The sequence below is a fragment of the Molothrus aeneus genome, chromosome Z (genome assembly GCF_037042795.1).
Source record: "Molothrus aeneus isolate 106 chromosome Z, BPBGC_Maene_1.0, whole genome shotgun sequence".
NCBI classification, from domain to species: Eukaryota; Metazoa; Chordata; class Aves; order Passeriformes; family Icteridae; genus Molothrus; species Molothrus aeneus.
Window position 1 is genome coordinate 17,462,144 of NC_089680.1, and position 18,116 is coordinate 17,480,259.

At 40.3% G+C, this 18,116-nt stretch overlaps 1 protein-coding gene across 1 annotated transcript in view; it reads right to left on the minus strand.

Moving 5' to 3' along the window:
* DAPK1 (death associated protein kinase 1) overlaps positions 1-17,870 on the minus strand; it is an 83,287-nt gene extending 65,417 nt beyond the window's left edge. The window contains exon 1 of the mRNA XM_066568850.1: positions 17,754-17,870. Coding sequence (XP_066424947.1) covers positions 17,754-17,815 — 62 coding nt within the window. The 5' untranslated portion in view covers positions 17,816-17,870. The remainder of the gene's footprint in view (positions 1-17,753) is intronic.
* Between the last annotated feature and the right edge of the window lie 246 nt (positions 17,871-18,116).

Consider the following 18,116-nt stretch of genomic DNA (forward strand, 5'->3'; position numbering starts at 1 on the left):
TAAGGTGAATACCAGCACTCCAGGCAGCAGACCTGAAACTTGCAGCTCTTTGCTTTTGTTAAAGCAAGCCCCCTGCTCCACGCTACACAAGGAAAAGCCATTATAAATACCTACAGTAAAGCCAGAGTAAACCTGCTCTCATGCCAGCATAAGGCTACATTGTGTATCTGAGAAATGTGCAGTAACTACCTCCATGCAGGTACATGCAACTCACTCTCATGCACATTTGATAACTACAACAAGGTGGCGGCAACCATATCCATAAAGCTCATCCCTTTCCCTAGAGGGTAGATTAAATTATCAGTTCAATAGATATCACATTATGTTATCTTGCTTTTTCCAGAGTTTCAGTCTAAATGGGCTAGGAAACTGTTTCAAAAGATCCTTCTTTTTCTTTATGACAGCTACTTGTCATTCTTGAGAATGTATGAAAAACCACCAGCCATAAACAGTATTAAAGATAACACTACTTAGCAGATAGTAGATAGTTGTGTTTAAATGTTAAAAGCAGTTTAAAAATTCATAGTCCTTCCAAACAAGGAAGAGAATTGGGTGAAGGAACAGAACTTCTTTATCAAGTAATTTTGTGCAGCTGACTAAACACTAGACCTCCCAAAACATACCAATAACAGTACATGTATGGTAAAAATTGATGAAAAACCAAGCACAGAAACACAACTACCGTACATCCTGCATGTCTCTACAAAAAGGCACACAGTCCTCATCCCCTCCACCTCTATTTTTAAGAAAAAAAGGGAATCATGTCCCTTACAAATATATTCCCACTTGCTTTTACCCTCTCATTGATTCTAAAAGACCAGCTACAAGAGTACTTAATGTTGTATGCTCAAGGGTCATGGGCTGTAAACCTTACAGCATAAATTACAGACCAACAGCATTGTATAAAATGAATGATATTAATTTGAAAAGACATCCTTGGCAACACACAGCATGCAGTACACACATGACACTTAAAGTGCATCACCCTATTGTCCCTAACTTTTTAAAAAAGAAGTTACAAAAAAGACAGAAAAGCTGTCTAATACCAGAATACATAAACGACAAAAAAATATAGTTTGCTTCCTACTTTTGAAATGAAAGACAGTCAGAAGAGCTCTCCCGCCTCAGGTTTCTTTTTCCCTGCAAGAAGCAGTCATGGTGACAGCATAAAGGATACTACTAAGTGTTACAAGTCAAGTACGGCTCAATACAATTCAAAGCTCCTACTTTGAATTCTGCACAATTCAAGCAGTAAAATCTCCTACAGAGGCACAATCGTTCCTGCAAGAAAAGATAAAAATTAATATCTCAAAATTATTTTATTTAGCAAATGAATCCAACATCAGCTCAGAAACGATGATGTTCTTCCTTGCACCATACATCGCAGATCATCAACTTTAATAATCCTAACACACTTCCTACTTGACAGTAAAAGTCTTATTTTAGCAAGTGAATTTTCCTGTCACTAGGCTACTCCATAAGCTTGCAAAACTCCTGTGCCTCCACTTAATCTGTGGCTTGTTTTACTACAGATAGACATACACAAGGAAATTGAAAGCAATTTCCATCTGCCTTACAAAGGAGACAGAGAAAACATTCCTTCACTTGGCTCTCTCATTTATGTTACCATTACACAAAGCTTAAACCAGAAGTGCATTAAGGGACTCTTCACAGGGTAGCTCTGTTACAGTGCAGCCCCACATTCATCAACACAGTGAGCAAGGGTAGGTAACACAAGCTTCAGTAGATGAAAGCTTCACTCTGCAGCAGAGTACACCTTCAAGTTTTTTTTAGAGATGGCCCTGATGAGCTAGACATAAAGTACCACCAGTATTGAAAAGGCACCAGAAGGTTTGCAGCAAGGTGCAGCTAAGGAAGGCATTGCTGACATGAGGCAATCATGCTCCCTCTCTTCCTCCTACATTTGCTTGCTGCTGTGCTTAAAACCTTTTCAGAACATGGGGGTTAATAGCTGTCATTTCATCTCTTGTTCTACTTTGACTTATGACCTCTTATTAGTTACCTGCTTCCAAATCATGACAGCATTGCAAATTTACATTACGCCTGCACATAAGCCTTATAAAAAACAATGTGCAGAAACACAGGCACAGATTCAAGAGTTTGTCTTTCTGAAGTGCAGCATGAAGGATAGGGTTTTTCCAGAAGAAAAGGTGACATGGCAATAGTATTTTAGACTAAAAAGTAAGAGAAAGGAAAGATCTTGCAGCTACTAAATCCTCCACAGACAGCACCAGCACACAGCCCTCCCTGCAATCAATGTGGTCTTCTTCTTTCAAAGGAGCACATGACTTTAAAGAAGTTATGACCACAGGGTTATCAGACAATATATGGGTTTCTCTATGATCATACTCTGCTAAGCAATTAGGTCAAACCGTGCTCTTGAAAATTAGTTTAGTGCAACTGAAGGTCAAGGAATGAAAGCATGCACGGGAGATGAAGCAGAAAAGAAGTAGAAGGATTTAACTCTAAAGCACATACAAAGCCCTTGCCAGAAAGAGGAGTTGCAGTTGCTAGTACTTTGTAGTGTATGAAAGGAACATTCTTGGCACTGAAAACCTGGCATCTGTGTACAAATAGAAAAAGTGTTCCAAGTCATAAGCTGTACACAGAAACAAAAAGGAACTTCTTCACATCAATGTGCTCACCAGTACTGTCTTGTTCATTCTAAATTACACTTTTGTCAATGGCTTAGTTGTCAGGCAAATAAGTAGATTTTTGTTACTTTTAACCAGAACAAAGAGATATTACATGCTTTTACAGAGTTCTGTAATTCTTAGGAAAAAAAAACCAGATTATTTTGCATAAGCAGGAATTCTGATGTCAGATTCTTTTTCTTATATTCACATTTGGGTTTTGGAATGCAAATTTGAATGAGTAAAGTGCTCTGGGTCTATGTTGGCAGCAGATGTTCAGAAGAAAAGGCACACTGGAAAAGCTGAAAGCATTACTGAAGGTTTGATGATTCTGTTCTCCTGGAAACCCATGGATTACTGCAATACAAAACAGAGACACACTAACAGCTTTACACATGGCTGCAAGAAATTGACAGAATTACTCTTCTGAAAGTAGCCAAAAATTAAATTCTCTTTCCTGCTTCTTCTAGCACTTTGAACAAACAACATGACAACATGTTGAATAGGTGGGTGAGAGGCAAACACTAGACAGGCAGAGACAAAACCTTCCCTCCTTCCTGTATGTATATAAACAATTCAGCTCTGTCTCCAGTTTCATATTGTCTATCCAGCACTCACTTTTACAGTCTGGGTAACACCGAACATGCATACTTGTCACTGTGCCAATAGACAAGACAAGAAATGCAAGTTATCAACATTGCCGAAACTTCCTACAAAAGACTGAGTAATGGTCAGACACTATTTTTATGCTGTCCAATCCAGTTACTGCCTAGTAGGAACAGCAATTACATTATTGAGGGAAAGGAGGGTTAAAAAAAAAAAAAGCAGCTGTTGGCTATTTCTTGCAAGCAGAAGCATAATATCTAACAGCTGTAACTTCCACACTTCAGGTGCAGTAAAACTTTTCACTGCTCAGGAGATAAACATTTTTTCTTGGTTCCTTCCTGAGAATTAATTTTACCATAGGATTACATTTCACATTAGAGTTTCATGTAATATAGCGCAATGTGACATAAATGCAGATGCATTATACAGACAGAGAAGCTGAGAGTTAGTATATACTACTAACAGTCTTCTCTGTGAGATGTTCAATTTTTTTTAAATTTTTCTTTTTAATATGAGACTAGTCAATACTGCAAAGCTCAAGAGCTCTTACCTTTCTCATATACAGAAAAAAGCAGGGCTGCACTGCACTTTCACAGCAGCACTGTCTCTCCCACTTCCACAAAAAGAAATGTCATGTTAGATCGAGTGAATTTTGGTATTCTGTGGTTCTCTCCCAAGCGACACTTCTGAGTCACTAACCTTTGACACATGCATTGCTAAAAGAACTGACCTGTTCTAGAGGAATTTGGAACTGCTCATTTGCACTTACAATGGGAACAATAATTCACTGAATGTGGTGATGTGACAAATTGAAAATGAACACAACCAGTATGAGAGTGAACTCAGTCTAAACACAGGTAGGATTCTGGGTAAAACTTGAGGATGGTAAAAAAGAACACAAAAGTGAAAATGTGAGATGCCCCTATGCCTCAAATGCCTTAACAAAATATTTAAGTAATTATCAAACTACAGAATATGAAGAGCTAGAAAGTACTAGAGAAAATAACTTTTAACCAAAGTCTACTCACAGACAAAGGGGTTTAAAACACAGATGTAAAGTCCATGTCAAAATGTAATGGTATTTAGTGTACAAGCTGGAAGAATGTGTATGTCTGTAAAACTACCAAGGCAGCTGTATATCACCCATTTTCTATTAATGATGCCTGGGCTGGAGTTTGTAGAAACCTGTTTGGTCTGAATACATGTACATCTGCTAAAGTATTTTCAGAAATCATCTTACACTATGAAAAGTGGAGTACTCACACTTGTAAGCCGTTGAAGTAATAGCTACAGCTAAACCATACAGGAAAATGAAAAAAAAAAAGAGAAAAAAAAGAAAAAAGAAAGAAAAAGAAATAATGCAAAGAAAGCCAGAGATTTTCAAGCAACTGCCATTCATAGTATTAAAAAGTACATGTACACATACAGCTACTTTAAGAATCAATGCCTAAGTATTGCCATATAAATACAGAACTTTATATACCTTGCAAGTACTTTAGTCTAAATGCTTTTACTGTTATTTAATACTTCATTTCCCCCTTCTTTTGGGCTTTTAATGAAATTTGTAAACTAACTCAGCAATTAACCTTAAAATGTAAGTTAATCTAGCTAAATGTTTAAAGACATGTGACATAAGTCTGACTCGGAACTGATCATAAAAGCTCAGTTATCACTAGCTCAGAAAATCTTAAACCAGGAGACTGGTGTGAATATTAGAACATATGAGCAGAACAAACATTTGATTTTGGTGATGCTAAAGACTGTTCTTGCTGCTATTTCATAACTAGTGTTTTGAGTTATGTGCTTCTCTTTTCAGCAATGGGTTTTGAAGCATGCCTGAATCAGTGTTTGTCCTTCAACTTGGGAAAGAAAAGTCTAGTGATAATTCTTATCAGACCTCATTTGTGTGATCCACTCTTTCATCACAATGAACAGTCTTTCTTCCTTTCACCTTTTCAGAAATTCCCTATTTAGTGGTGTATGACCTACCATCCTTATGATCAATAACACTGTGCCTATAAGCATCATTCCTATGGAGATTTTTACTCCAGAAGGTTTTTATGTTCAATGGCCACAAATAAAAATACAAATTCATCACCTTTACAGCACAGCTGTACCGTTAAATACATTAAACAATGCTAATGTAAGAAAATTTTTTTTCAGTAGAATTGAAAAAACCCATTTAATACAGTCATAGAGTATGGATCAGTCAAACACTTGCTAGACAAATGATGAAATCTAATCACTAAGAGCAGAAGTGAGGATGGACTACAAAGCCCCAAGCAGGTTATGACTCAGCTTTCTCTAGAAATTATACAAATTGAAGGTGGGAAAGGATGTAAAGTTTGGTTACTTTCTACTTCTACCAGGTATGAAGAATTACTAAAATACACAGGTGCATTACTAACCTTTTAGTATTAGAGCATAAGGAGAAACAACCTACTTACATTCCACAGAAGATGGTGGAGTAATTTTTTGTGTAGAAAAATTCTGGATTTTCTCCTCCAGTTATTAACCTGATGTTAGCTAAATATGTAAGAAACTCACTGAACTATAAACACATCACTTAAGCTAGTGTTTTCCGTGACTTAAAGGCAGCTTTTCAAGATGACATGGCATTACAAACAAAGCAATTTGTGTCACAAACACAATGCTCTCATGCTAAGTGCCTTAGTAACTCCCATATACATACATTATGGTTTTATGAGCTACTAACTAAAACGAAGTAATTGTCTGCTTCCCCAGATCTTCAGCTTTTATTCACAGATTCACAGCTATTCACATGTGTAGATGAGCTTGGGCACTTCAGAATTTAGAACATTAAAAAAAAACCAAAAAACTTAAAAAAAATTCCAAGTTGTCCTTTCTGACCTCCGTGCAAAGGAGGGCTTGTCTGGCTACTCTGTGGCTGTTGCCACGGGAAAACATACTGAGACTGTGCTGTCACCAGTCTCATTGTCCAGGGTTAATCACAGTCAGGTTTTGCTCCCCAGTTCAGAGCAGCTCTTCCACAAGGCCTTGGCTGGCCAGACCTGCACAGCTCTGAGGCACAGCACATCGGTGCAGGCTTTCAGCATGCTGTAGTAGGCCGAGCCAGTACCTGTCACAAACAGAGGCTTCCCCATCCCACGGGCCCTGCATTCCTATGCTGTGCTGCTGGCTGGCACTGATCCTTGTCTGACATGCCCGTGCTGACCCAGTTCAGGGAGCTCAATCTGTAATCCCCTCCCGCTTCCAGGCTGCGCTCAGGATGGTGCCAGTGCTAGGGCAGGAGAATGCTGCTCAGTGAGGAACAGGAGGGTGAGGAACAGGACCATCCCATCCTCTGACCCTGGCACTAGGCTGGCTTAGCCACCCTGGGTGGGCTTGCAGGCAGGCAGAGCAGCACGGACCAGGAGCTAACACACCCTTATGAGGAACAGTAATGTAAAGGTTTCTTTCTGGAGGAACAAAAGAGGTAGCAGAAGTAGACCAGCTTTGCAAGATAGAATCTGGAATAGTTTGTTCTTCAGCTAATGTTAGAACTGGCAGCAAAGCCAGGAAAAGTGATATCCTCCTTTCAGACAAGAATGTGAAGTAAATAGTATCAGAAGGCCCTTTCAAATAAAAAACCATGAGAAAAGATGAGATATAAGGAACGGAGCCATTCCCTGACGTGCTTTCCTTCACCAGGCAATCAATGGCAATTCTACACAGATGGTCCCGCTCATGGAGATAAGAAAATATTGCCAGACAGATAATATACCAAAAAATCAACACTTCCATACCAAAATGTTTGAAGTCTGTGTTTGCAAGGAATAAAAACCACAACAAAACAAAAACACATACTCAAATCCAAAGCAAACAAAACTAAATCCCTAAAAGAAAGAGAAAGCTGAAGGAGAGAATTTGAAGTACCTATCTCTAGGATTACATCTGCATTACCCTTTTTAAAGGTAACAGGAGCCAAGTGTCCTAACAAAAGAGTCCAAGTCAGCAAGAAGAGAGGCATTGAAAGATAAAATCTTTTACCATTCAAGACTTTCATATATTTTTTTTGCCTTTTACAATAATAAACTCCCAGTCTTGTTGACAGAGTTATTCAATGTTGAGTTCTTGGCCTCAAAGTTGTAGGATCCAAGTAAGATCCACAGTAGTATTATTTTCCTTGGTGGACAAAAGCCATGTTATGGTTTGACACTGGCCAAACACCAGGCACCTACAAAAGTCACCCTCCCCTGTCACAGCTGGGCAGAGGAGAGAAAAAAATTAACCAAGGCTTCATGAGTTGACAAGAACCATGAGAAAACCCTCCAAGGGAAAAAACAGGCTCAACTTAGAGGTACAAAGTGAATTTATTACAAAAAAAAATCAGAGGAGGATAATGAGAAGTAAAATAAGCCCTTAAAACACTTCTTCTTCCCCCAGCCAACCCCTCCTTCCCACCTCCTTCCCCCAGCCAACCCCTCCTTCCCACCCAGCCAACCCCTCCCAGCGCAGGGAGACAGGGTGTGGGGGCTTTGGTCAGTTCACCACCCAAGGTTTTCTTCCACTGCTCTGGGAGAAGGGTCCTTCCCCTGTGAGACGCGGGCTTCCTCCCACAGGAGACAGTTCTCCATAAACTACTCCAGCATGGGTCCACTCTCATGAGCAGCAGTCCTCCCAAAATTGCAGGAACTGAGCCCCTCCCATGGGCACACAGTTCTCCCAAAACTGCTGTGCTATGGGTCTCTCCCCATGAGGTGCAGTCCTCCAAGGACAGGCTGCTCCAGCCTGGAAGCAGGGCCCTCCCTGTCCATGAGGTCTCCCACTGGATCACAGTGTCCTCCAGGCATCCACCCACTTCAGCCTGAACACCTCCCCCATGGGCTGTGGGTGGATCTGTGCATCCCCCATGGATCCCCATGGGCTGCAGGAGCACAGCTGCTTCACCATGGTCTGCACCAGGGACTGCAGAGGACTCTCAGCTCCAGTGCCTGGAGCACCTCCTGCTGTCCTTCTCCACTGACCTTGGTGTCTCCATGTTGTTTCTCTCATGTGTTCTCACTTCCTCCTCTGGCTAGAGAAAAAAACCCCAAACCTGTGCCCCACTTTGGTCTCATTTTCTTCTTAAATATGTCATCACAGATCTTTAATTTGCTCAGTTTTGGCCAGCAGCATGTTCATCTTCAGAGCCATCAGGGATGGGCTCTGCTGGACATAGTGGGAAACTTCTAGAAGCTTCTCACAGCAGCCACCTCTGTGGCTCCTCCACTACCAAAAACCAGGCTGAGCAAAACTAACAAGAGGGGGAAACCCCACACCTTGTCACCCACTAAACCTGACAGAATGATTTAACATGGCAGAATAACTTAATTGTAAACGATGTCAGAATAAAACATTTTCAGTTAGCACAGAATTTAGCTGCACTTAATTATACCCTTTTGCCTAGCTATTACATAGCTAGGCAAAGTAAGCACAGTGCCAAATTAACAGCCACCACAAACGACAGACTTGATTTGAAGCTTCATGCATTAGTTTTCTTAGTCTCCTTTAGAAATACAGGATTACAAAATACCGTATCAGCAGTGAAGTTCAATTCTCTTCTCTAAAAACTTCAGCAAACAGAAAAGAGAGAAGAGTCTCCACACCACTTCTCCATAAGCACAAGAAAGTTAAAAGTCACCAGTTTCCAAAAAATGAAAAGCCTTTCTCTGTCCCATAAGTGCTTACAACTTCAGAGCACTAGTCCAACAGACTGTGGTCTGGGGAAAATGTCCCTCTGCTATCAGTTCCCATGGCATAGGAGCAGGCACTCTAAGTGCATACTTCTACAGGCACACCTGGCCAGTATCTCAAAGCTAAAACAACCACTGACTCTTGAGAGAAGACTGAGGAAATGTACAAGAGTCCAGAAGCCAATTTACATACCAGGCAGAAAGCAGGACACCATTAATAGCTCACAAATAAATACATAGTGGAAATAAAATATTTCCAGTACATTGGTTCAGTTACGGGCTCTTAGCCTCCTGTTTAGGCAAGAAGTGCACAGACAAATGCTATTGCCCCAAGTAATTTTTATCCTTTCCAAAACCTCACTCCTTGGTATAATTCAGAAAAAAAAATCTCAAACTGTAATTTCAATCAGTATGTAAACAGTTATAATTCACACAATGAAATCTCCAGCTTTGGATAAAGCTTACAGATCCCCATAAGCTCATGACCACCCAGTTGTTCTTTCTGTTAAACACATACAAGACCATCTGAGCTTCATAACAAACAGAGACTTGCACCTGCAGGCAGATGGCACTGGGGGAGGTTTGGTCTAGAAGAGTGGCACACCACTCTAGTGGAGTGGCACACCAGGTCCACTCTCATGAGCAGCCACGGAGAGCCATGCAGCCGTGCTTCCTCCTCAGCACCACTGCCTCTGGAAGCAGAAATGGATTGGCACATCAGCTTGCACAAACAGGAAGGAATAAGGGGAAGGAAATTAAACTTCTGATACCAAGAGAGTAAGGCTGCAGGCCACCATGTGTATTACTCACTGTAGTGTCTTACAGCACTGCTGTAAACCATGTAAGTTGTTCTGGGACTGAGGGAAAAGTACCTATTACAAGATATTCCCTCCAACATCAACGTGTGCCACAACCAAAAAAACCCACAAAACCCCAGCATGCTAACAACACCACACTTTTAATAAAACAGGACAACATCCTCAAGGACTATAATATGCCTGGAAACTTTGAAAGACAGTGTTTAAACTGATCCAAAATATCATCAATGACTGTATCCTTATCAGCCTTCTCCTTTTCCAGTATCATGTAAGTCTTTCTTTTAATTTTACAAGCTCTATATTTATACAATTCCCTGTTCATACTGGCTCATTTCAACAGGTCCCATAAAGTCATTTTCCTTGAGGCAGGAAGCCTTTCAATTCCAGCCTGCAGAACCATCTGTAAAAATTGCAAATGTAAATATAGTTTCTAAAGTTTGTTTCACCAACTATTTTAATTTTTGCAGCATATTAATAACATTATACCACTCCAAGCATAGTGAAACAAGGCTAAATGTACTGAAGTCTTAAATCTTCTTTCTCAAGCAGCTTCATCTCACAGCTTCACCACCTTAGCTTAGCATCTCTTATTCACTTTAGAAGAGGACAGCAGCCATCTCTTTCAAATGGAGGGACAAGACCTGCAAGTAACATGTGAAGAAGGACATACCAAGGTTTACAAGGATATGGAGAGATTCCTCCCCATACAATTCGTCTCTGCCATTAGTCTGTTCCATAACTGTACCAAAACCAACAGAAATTTCACCCAACAACTGACCAAAATGTGCATGCTCCACTCTTCCTGTATCACCTCCTAGACAAGATCTCAGAGTTTAGCAACCTCACCTGTATTAGACTCCTTGGCACTGGCCTTTGTACCCAGTTCTGCAAAATTTCACATTATGCCAAAATTGACTGCATAAGGTAGACAAGCAACTAAACAGTAAAGGCTTGAAGATCTTTAGGCTTCATTGGCACTTTTCTCAGCTTCACCCATCTCAGCCACTTACTCATCATAGTTAAGTATGACCTATTATACTGCATGGCAAGTCAATGAATGCTGTTCAGGTTTAGTGGATATCCCTCCTTTGTGTCACCTATCTTCATGCAAGGGGGACAAAACAGAGTTTGAGAAACAGTTTTATTTGAGACAGAGCTCCTTCAAAGCCACTACCATCCAGGACACAAGGTGCTGAGCCACTGCTTTAACTGGCATCATTTCTTCAGAATATAAAATTGTATCAACAAGTTACACAGGTTTTCTAACCAAGCCAGTTAAAAACAAAAAGACAACTGGACATTAAGCCAGGGTCTCATGAGAAACACACAATCTCCTCCAAAAACTGGTCCAGCTTTGAACACCTCTGACTAACTGCAACAACCATTTGTGAAGATTACTTCAATTGCTATTGCAACTCCCATAGTTCTCCTAATTTCCAGCTTATACTTCCTTGCTGTCAGTTTATGCTCTTCTGTCTTTGTGGTAAAGTGACTCTTTATCTCTGTCCCTCCTGCATATTTAACTCAAAGTAGATTTATGGAGGCAATCACAACTCCATGCAGGCTGAGATTTCACAGTTCTTTCAGCTGATCTGAGAGTGTACACCTGCCATAAATTATATATAAGGTAGGTATTTTTCCCCTTTGACAGCAGCACTAAAAAAAAAAACAAAACAACAACAACAACAACAACAACAACAACAACAAAAACCCAAAAAAAAAACCAACCCTGAAACAAAACAGCCTACAGAGAAACACAGCAGAGGAAAGAGATACTGATCCTTTCAACCATCAATACTGCATGCAGCCTGAGCTTTGAACAAAGCTCTCATGAAACAGCGGTGTCAGCCTCCCCTTCCTAGGCTTAAGGGGCCAACTTCTGTTCAGTACACATAATTCCAGCAGAGCAAATGATATACTCAACATCTGTAAAGAGAAAAAATGGGGAGCAAAAAAACCAAACACCTTAAAATCCCCACAACACAGAAGGACTAATCTGGAAAGCTAGAAGGACAGATTGGAGTTTCAGCACACCCCTACCACGCCTGCTCTGGTACTGGTTATGCCTCACTGAGCCTGGCTAGAAGAAAAATCAGACAAGCATTTTTATCTCCTTCCTGATGAGTTTAGATTTACAAAGATTTGTGCATTTAAACTGAAAGCACAGAATAATCAGCAAGCTCAAGTTTTTATTACACTGTATTTTAAAGGAAATACAAAGCAGACATTATTCTTCCCGAGAGAAAGAAATAAAGTAAGCAGGACAAGTTATACCCAAAAAAGCATCAGCACTTCTTGTGCTTTTCATGAAGCAAACCTCTCAGCACATTTTATATGGCAGCAATTGTCATCAGTGGCATTGTATGGTGACAGCTCTTGCAGCCTGCGCAATCAGCAGCTTGCAGGTTATTGTGCATTTCCGAAAAGGAAACATTTTGAGGCATGTCTGGGAGGCAAAGTGACTTGAGATGCATAATTTTTGCGACTATGTTTTCCAGTTAAGAAACTTTCCTTTTCAGTATCCATGCAATCATCAAAGCCAGGACTTAAAGACAAGCATGGAACAACCAACTTCTCCTCCAAGAGCTGACTGATAAAACATGGCCATGGCTCGAAAACAGCACAAAAAGGGTTATTTGATGTAATTTGAATAACACAATGTTCAATTCCTTAAAAAAAACCCAAAAGGGCACACAAAGACACCAAACAACCAAGTTTCCTGGTCAGGGACTTTGTCATCAACATTTTGAGTTCCTTCTTAGGTCCTTTTCCCTGAAAAGCTCCGATAGTCCACTCAATTTAATTAATTATCATGTACTACTAAAATGTGAATAAAGTAGTTGTAAAACCAGTGAATTATACACTTGCAGTATTTATCACCATGCATGTACAAAAAACAGGAAATGGGACTGCAGGGGTTTGCACCTTCTGCTTCTCCAGTTTAACCATTTTACTGCTGCATGAAAAGGAAGGTTAACACACGCCTTATAATGGAGCAATGTTACTTTCTTTCTTATATCAAGAAAACACAAGGAAACAGAAACTGGAAATTTCAATATACCACAGTTAAAAAGTTTGTAGCTCACATGCACTAGTTTTAGCCTTACAAAACCATCTTTCACACTTCTCCTTTCCTTCCCCTCCCCCATATGACTTTCTGATACATAGGAAAAAATGTTACACTATAAGATTATTAAAGATCGCTGTCATGGGTTTTAAATGTGACAGTTTTGAAAGGAAGTATCCCCTTTGTGATATTCATGATGTCTTTCACATCCTATAAATCTCACAACAGAGCCTGGCAATTTTAATACATGGGCTAGTTAGCAAGATTAACTTAGATTGTCAAGCCTGAAAAGTGCCACGAAGGTTAAAATCTAGTTGCCATTCAGGTTCGTTTGTTTGGGGGTTTTTTCAGTGCTTTTACTTTCCTCCCAATACAGAAGTGCAGTGTAGTTGCAGTGTTTGGATAGATGACAGGCAGCCTCTGCAGTTGTAAAAAGCAATGCTACCAAAACCCAATATCTGAATAAATCAAACCACATACATTCATGCCCATATATATATATTTGTATATTCAGCCTACATACTCCCTGTTTACAATGGAAATTATTTTCCTGGAAAAATAAAAAAACAATCCTTTTTCACTCAACTCTGAAAGGTAGAGGAACATCTAACAGAATGTAAATACATATTTGCACAGCTCTCTGTTCTCTCTTATCAACATCTTCAGCATGTTAGCCTAGGCATTTTTCTCTCACGACTGATAAAGCCATTAGGCACATTAGGTAGCAGGGTTAGGTTGCTACTTTTTACTCTTAGCATCTCTGACTAGTGAGTTACCAAGCAGAGTCAGAGCAGTCTCCAAAACTGGCAAGATTCAGTGTCGCCTTCCTCTGACAAGTCACAAGTGTTTCCCTAGTGACTCCAACAGGTCCAAACAAGCCTGACATTCAAAACTGTTAGATACCTCTTCCTGCTTTCTGAATCAACAAGAATCTAAAAATTGTGAACCACAGTGCAATGCAAATACCATTCTTCAATTCCAAAACTTTACCCTAACACTCTGCATCTCTTTTAGAAAGCACATGAAAGCTTGAAGGAAAATAAAACAACCAAAAATACCAAACGTGGGTGTTGGGGGTGAAGGAAGAAGGAGCTGTCTATGTGATCAGGAACTCACACAGACAAACACAGTATGTATTTATAACACAGCTTTGGATAGCTCTCCCTAAAATTATTTAAACAACACCACATTTCTCACAATACTGTATGAATTCTCAAGCAAGGCCAGTCATGGTAAAAAACATACCTTGAAAGGTTCAGTGTACTTTGAAGGTCTTTACTTGCTTGCTCACCATAGTGAGGTTTTTAATACTGCTGAACTTGAATTCCTGACTTTTGGGAAGACTGAAGTAAAAGCACTGCAGCAAGGTATTTAAAATGCACAGTCACACCACCTGCAACTGCAGGCAGAATTAAAATGACAAAACTGCGTTTAGTGAATTCGTTGCTCTTCCATGATAATGTTTACCACCCCTTGAAACTTCATGGTTAGATGATTACTTAACACGTCTGCAGGTAGCCTGCACATGAACAAGTAACACGTGTCATTTCATATTTGTAAGAAAGATGGAAAACAAAAAAAACGTGTATGCAATACACCATACGCTAATCAAGAGCAATCTTCTTATATGTTCCAAAGATAGCATTAGATCCATAAGTCTCCCAAGACTGCATTGGTACAAAAGCTTAAGATAAACCAACCTTAACAGCCATGAACTTGTCAGGAGAAATCAGATATGGGCAAGAAAAAGAAATAAGGTTGATTCTACCGGTATTCACAATTGCAAATTTCTTTTTTCTTATTCTCTCCAGGCATAAGTGAAAACTAACTAAAGACTAGAAGAAAACTCAGACTTTTTTGGTAACAGGACTATGACTGTTTATTGCCTTTTCTGCAAAAGCACAGTATAAAACCAGAAAACTAGAGAACACAATTTTTTTTTAGCCAAGGCACACCGTCATCCCTTCTTATTTCCAATAATGCTAGGTCTTATGCTAAGCAATACTTAAACCTCTTTTATTACTTTCTATCAAAAATTTAATTTACATAGCCCATTTGCTTTCTTCAAGACACCTTTCTTATTTAAATGATTTTTATTCTAGTTACTGTCAGAAGTATTATAATGTAACAAAGACTTAATTTACAAGGGAAAACAATGTAGATTATTAAAATTAAAATTCACTGAGCTCTCTGAAAAGGCAGGTTGGCCTAGGAACTTAGGGATCTTTTCATTGAAACACAAGTCTGTCAATAAAAACTCACCTGTTAATTTATTCACCTTTTTTGCTTCATGCCTGCAGCTAAGTAAGAGGAAATAAAAGCATTCTTCCAAGAGAAGGGGGAAAATCAGTTGATTTTGCAAAATGGGACCTTTCATCACTGCTTAGTTGAAGTATTAATTCACAATTTGGGTTCCCAAATGAATACAAGAAATTTTAAAGTTAAAGGTATTTTTAATATTCACTGTTTTTTGAGTTTTAAGCCTCAGGATAACTACATTTATATGCAAACCTAGCAGTCAGAAACCTGCTAAGGGGTAAATGAGGAATGGAAAGTGACAGATTTACAAAAAAGTAGTTTGTGCAACCCTAGAAATTTAAGTTCAAAAAGAAGTTAAACACCACTGGAATAAACCATACAACAATATCCTGAGGTTTGTTTACTCTCATGGTTTTATGACAATTCACACTGGAATAATCCCGATTTCTTAAAATGATACTGAAGTGAAAGCTTTGGCCCTTTTAAATACCTATATTCCATTTTTAAAGTAAAACCCTGCCAAACATTTCACAATGTTTTACCATCCAGTGGTATTTTCTCACATATGTAGATAAAATTGATGAGATTCTTAGATTACTTTACTCTTTTTCAAGTGAAAACTAGAGTAGATTTTAACATTCTTTAAAATTCATAAAATATTATAGGCTTAGAATGCATGCCAAGCTTCTATAGCATTAGGATGGATAAACCCCCCAGTGTTGTAATAACCTGTTGGTAAATGATAAAATAAATATACCATTTTTAAAATGAATGCTATTACCTAACACTCTGCCAGTTTGAAACCCTCCATTTGTTCTGGTTTTTTTTGGTTGTTCTTTTACTACCTAATGTTTTCAGTGTTTGCACTTCTCATACTGTAAAAACGAAATGCCTGCTCTCCATTGCTGTGCTCTGGAGCTTGTGACTTGTGACTTCCAAAGAACATTTATTTGAAAAAAAAAACTGCATGTATTTAAACACTTCTTATGTAATTGGCCTAAGGGCAATTGTTCTATTTCATAAATATGCATCAGAGACCAAACACTGCACTGATACTTCCTCTTTAAAAAAATACAGGAGAAATTACATAAACCTTAGCATCTTCTAAATTTGAATATTGACATTGTCTTCTCCCTGAAGAATCTTAAAAACCCCACAATATATGTGCGTCTTTATTGTCTTCCATGAAGTCAATAATTTATCAGTATCTGTAAGCACAACAATTGTTTTATTTTTAAGAATCCAGAAACCTACACCTGAGTTTTGGAATACTGTGTATCCTTGTCAAAAAAAAAAAACCCCTGAAAATGAAATAGAGCAATCTTAGGAGCTAAAATAATTTAGATCACAAAATCCAAACTTATGCCTTAGCATGAAAATACATCTTCCTATGAGGTTATCCAGCAAGTTAAGATTACTTCACAGTCTAACACAGTCCTAGAATGTTACTCTAGATGTATGAAAATGTCAACCCAAAATACTATGTGGAAATAAAAGTACGTGTTTATTGTCAAAGTCACATCAACAAACTTGCATAAAAATGGGATGAAGTTTACTAGAAATACAGTGCAATTAACTTTCTTATAATGTGGGGGGGCTTCTTGGTTGGTTAGTTGTTGTTTGGGTGGGGTTTCAGGTTGTTTTTTGGTTCATTGGTTGGTTTTTTGTTATTGTTGTTTGGGGGTTTTGTTTTAGTTTATTCTTATTTTTATTTATTTTTAAGAAATCATGAAATATTTCTAAGTTCCTGCCTATTCAAGTAACTTGTTCACAACATTAGCTATGACTGGACGCTTCACTGGAAAGGTACACAGAGGCAGATATAGGGGCATCTGCTCCACGTATACTGAATGCCCTGTGCTAACTGAACACTGACCCTCTGCTTTGAAATCACCAGGATGAACACTAGAAAAGGATTCTGCCATACTGGTTTGCTAGAATGCCACTGGATTCCTCCTTAAAGAAGGGGGAAAGAACATAAAAAAGGCTCTCATGTAACACAATTCAGTGTTTTAAACTGTCTTAAAACATGGAAAGCACTGAAAAAACAAGGCATGACTAATATCGTGGGCTCGGAGGGGCTCACAATTACATAATTCAAGAACCAAGGTTCAAGTAGGCAGCTCTGCATTGGCAGCGCTCTGCTCACATCCCTTAATCTGACTTCCAGCTCCAGCAGCGATGCCCAGACAGTCATCTTCACCACAGATACAGATGGAATACAGAGCTTCTCTCACTCCTTTAATCGAGTCTCAAAGCAAAATCCAACACGCCATACAAACGTAGTCCTTCACACTATGAACAATGCAAACTTCCCTCCTTCAAGCCCAGCCCGTTTCCAGTTCCCCGCCCGGCGAACAGCAGCCAGCCTCGCACAGCCACAGCTGCGCCGCCGACAGCAGGCTCGCCCCTGCTAGCCCACTACAGCACCCGGGAGGGTGTCGGGCTGAGCAGGTACCGCCTAGGAACTGTCCCTGTCCAAAAATCTCATCAGACCCATGTTAAAAAGGCAAAGGCGCGGTAACTTCAAATCCAAATCCTTTTCTCTCTTTGGGCACCTCAGACACGGTGGAAAGGCAACGCGGGTGTGAGCCTGCCCTCGCCCCTTGCCCCGCCGCGCTCAGAGGCCACGGCTCCATCCGCCCGCACCCACCTGCCAAGGTCCTCGCCCGTCTCGTAGTGCTCCTCCAGGTTCTCCTGCCGGAACACCGTCATGGTCGCCGCCCGCCGCCGGCTTCAGCCCCTGCTCGGCGCCCTCATCACCAGCGCCCCGGAGCCGCCCCGCGTTCGGCTGCGCGCCCTGCGGACGAGCGCAGAGGTGAACGCCCCTGCCCGCGGTCCCTCCCGGCGCCGGGGGCTCTCCCCGTCCTCCTCACCCGCGAGGGAAGCGGCACCCGCGGGCCGAAGAGCGCCTCCCCTGTCCCTGCCCGAGCGCCGGGAGAAGAAAGCGGCGCTCCGCGCCCCCGCCCCTTCCCCGGCAGCCGCCCAGCCGCCCAGCCGCCGCGGCGGCCACCGG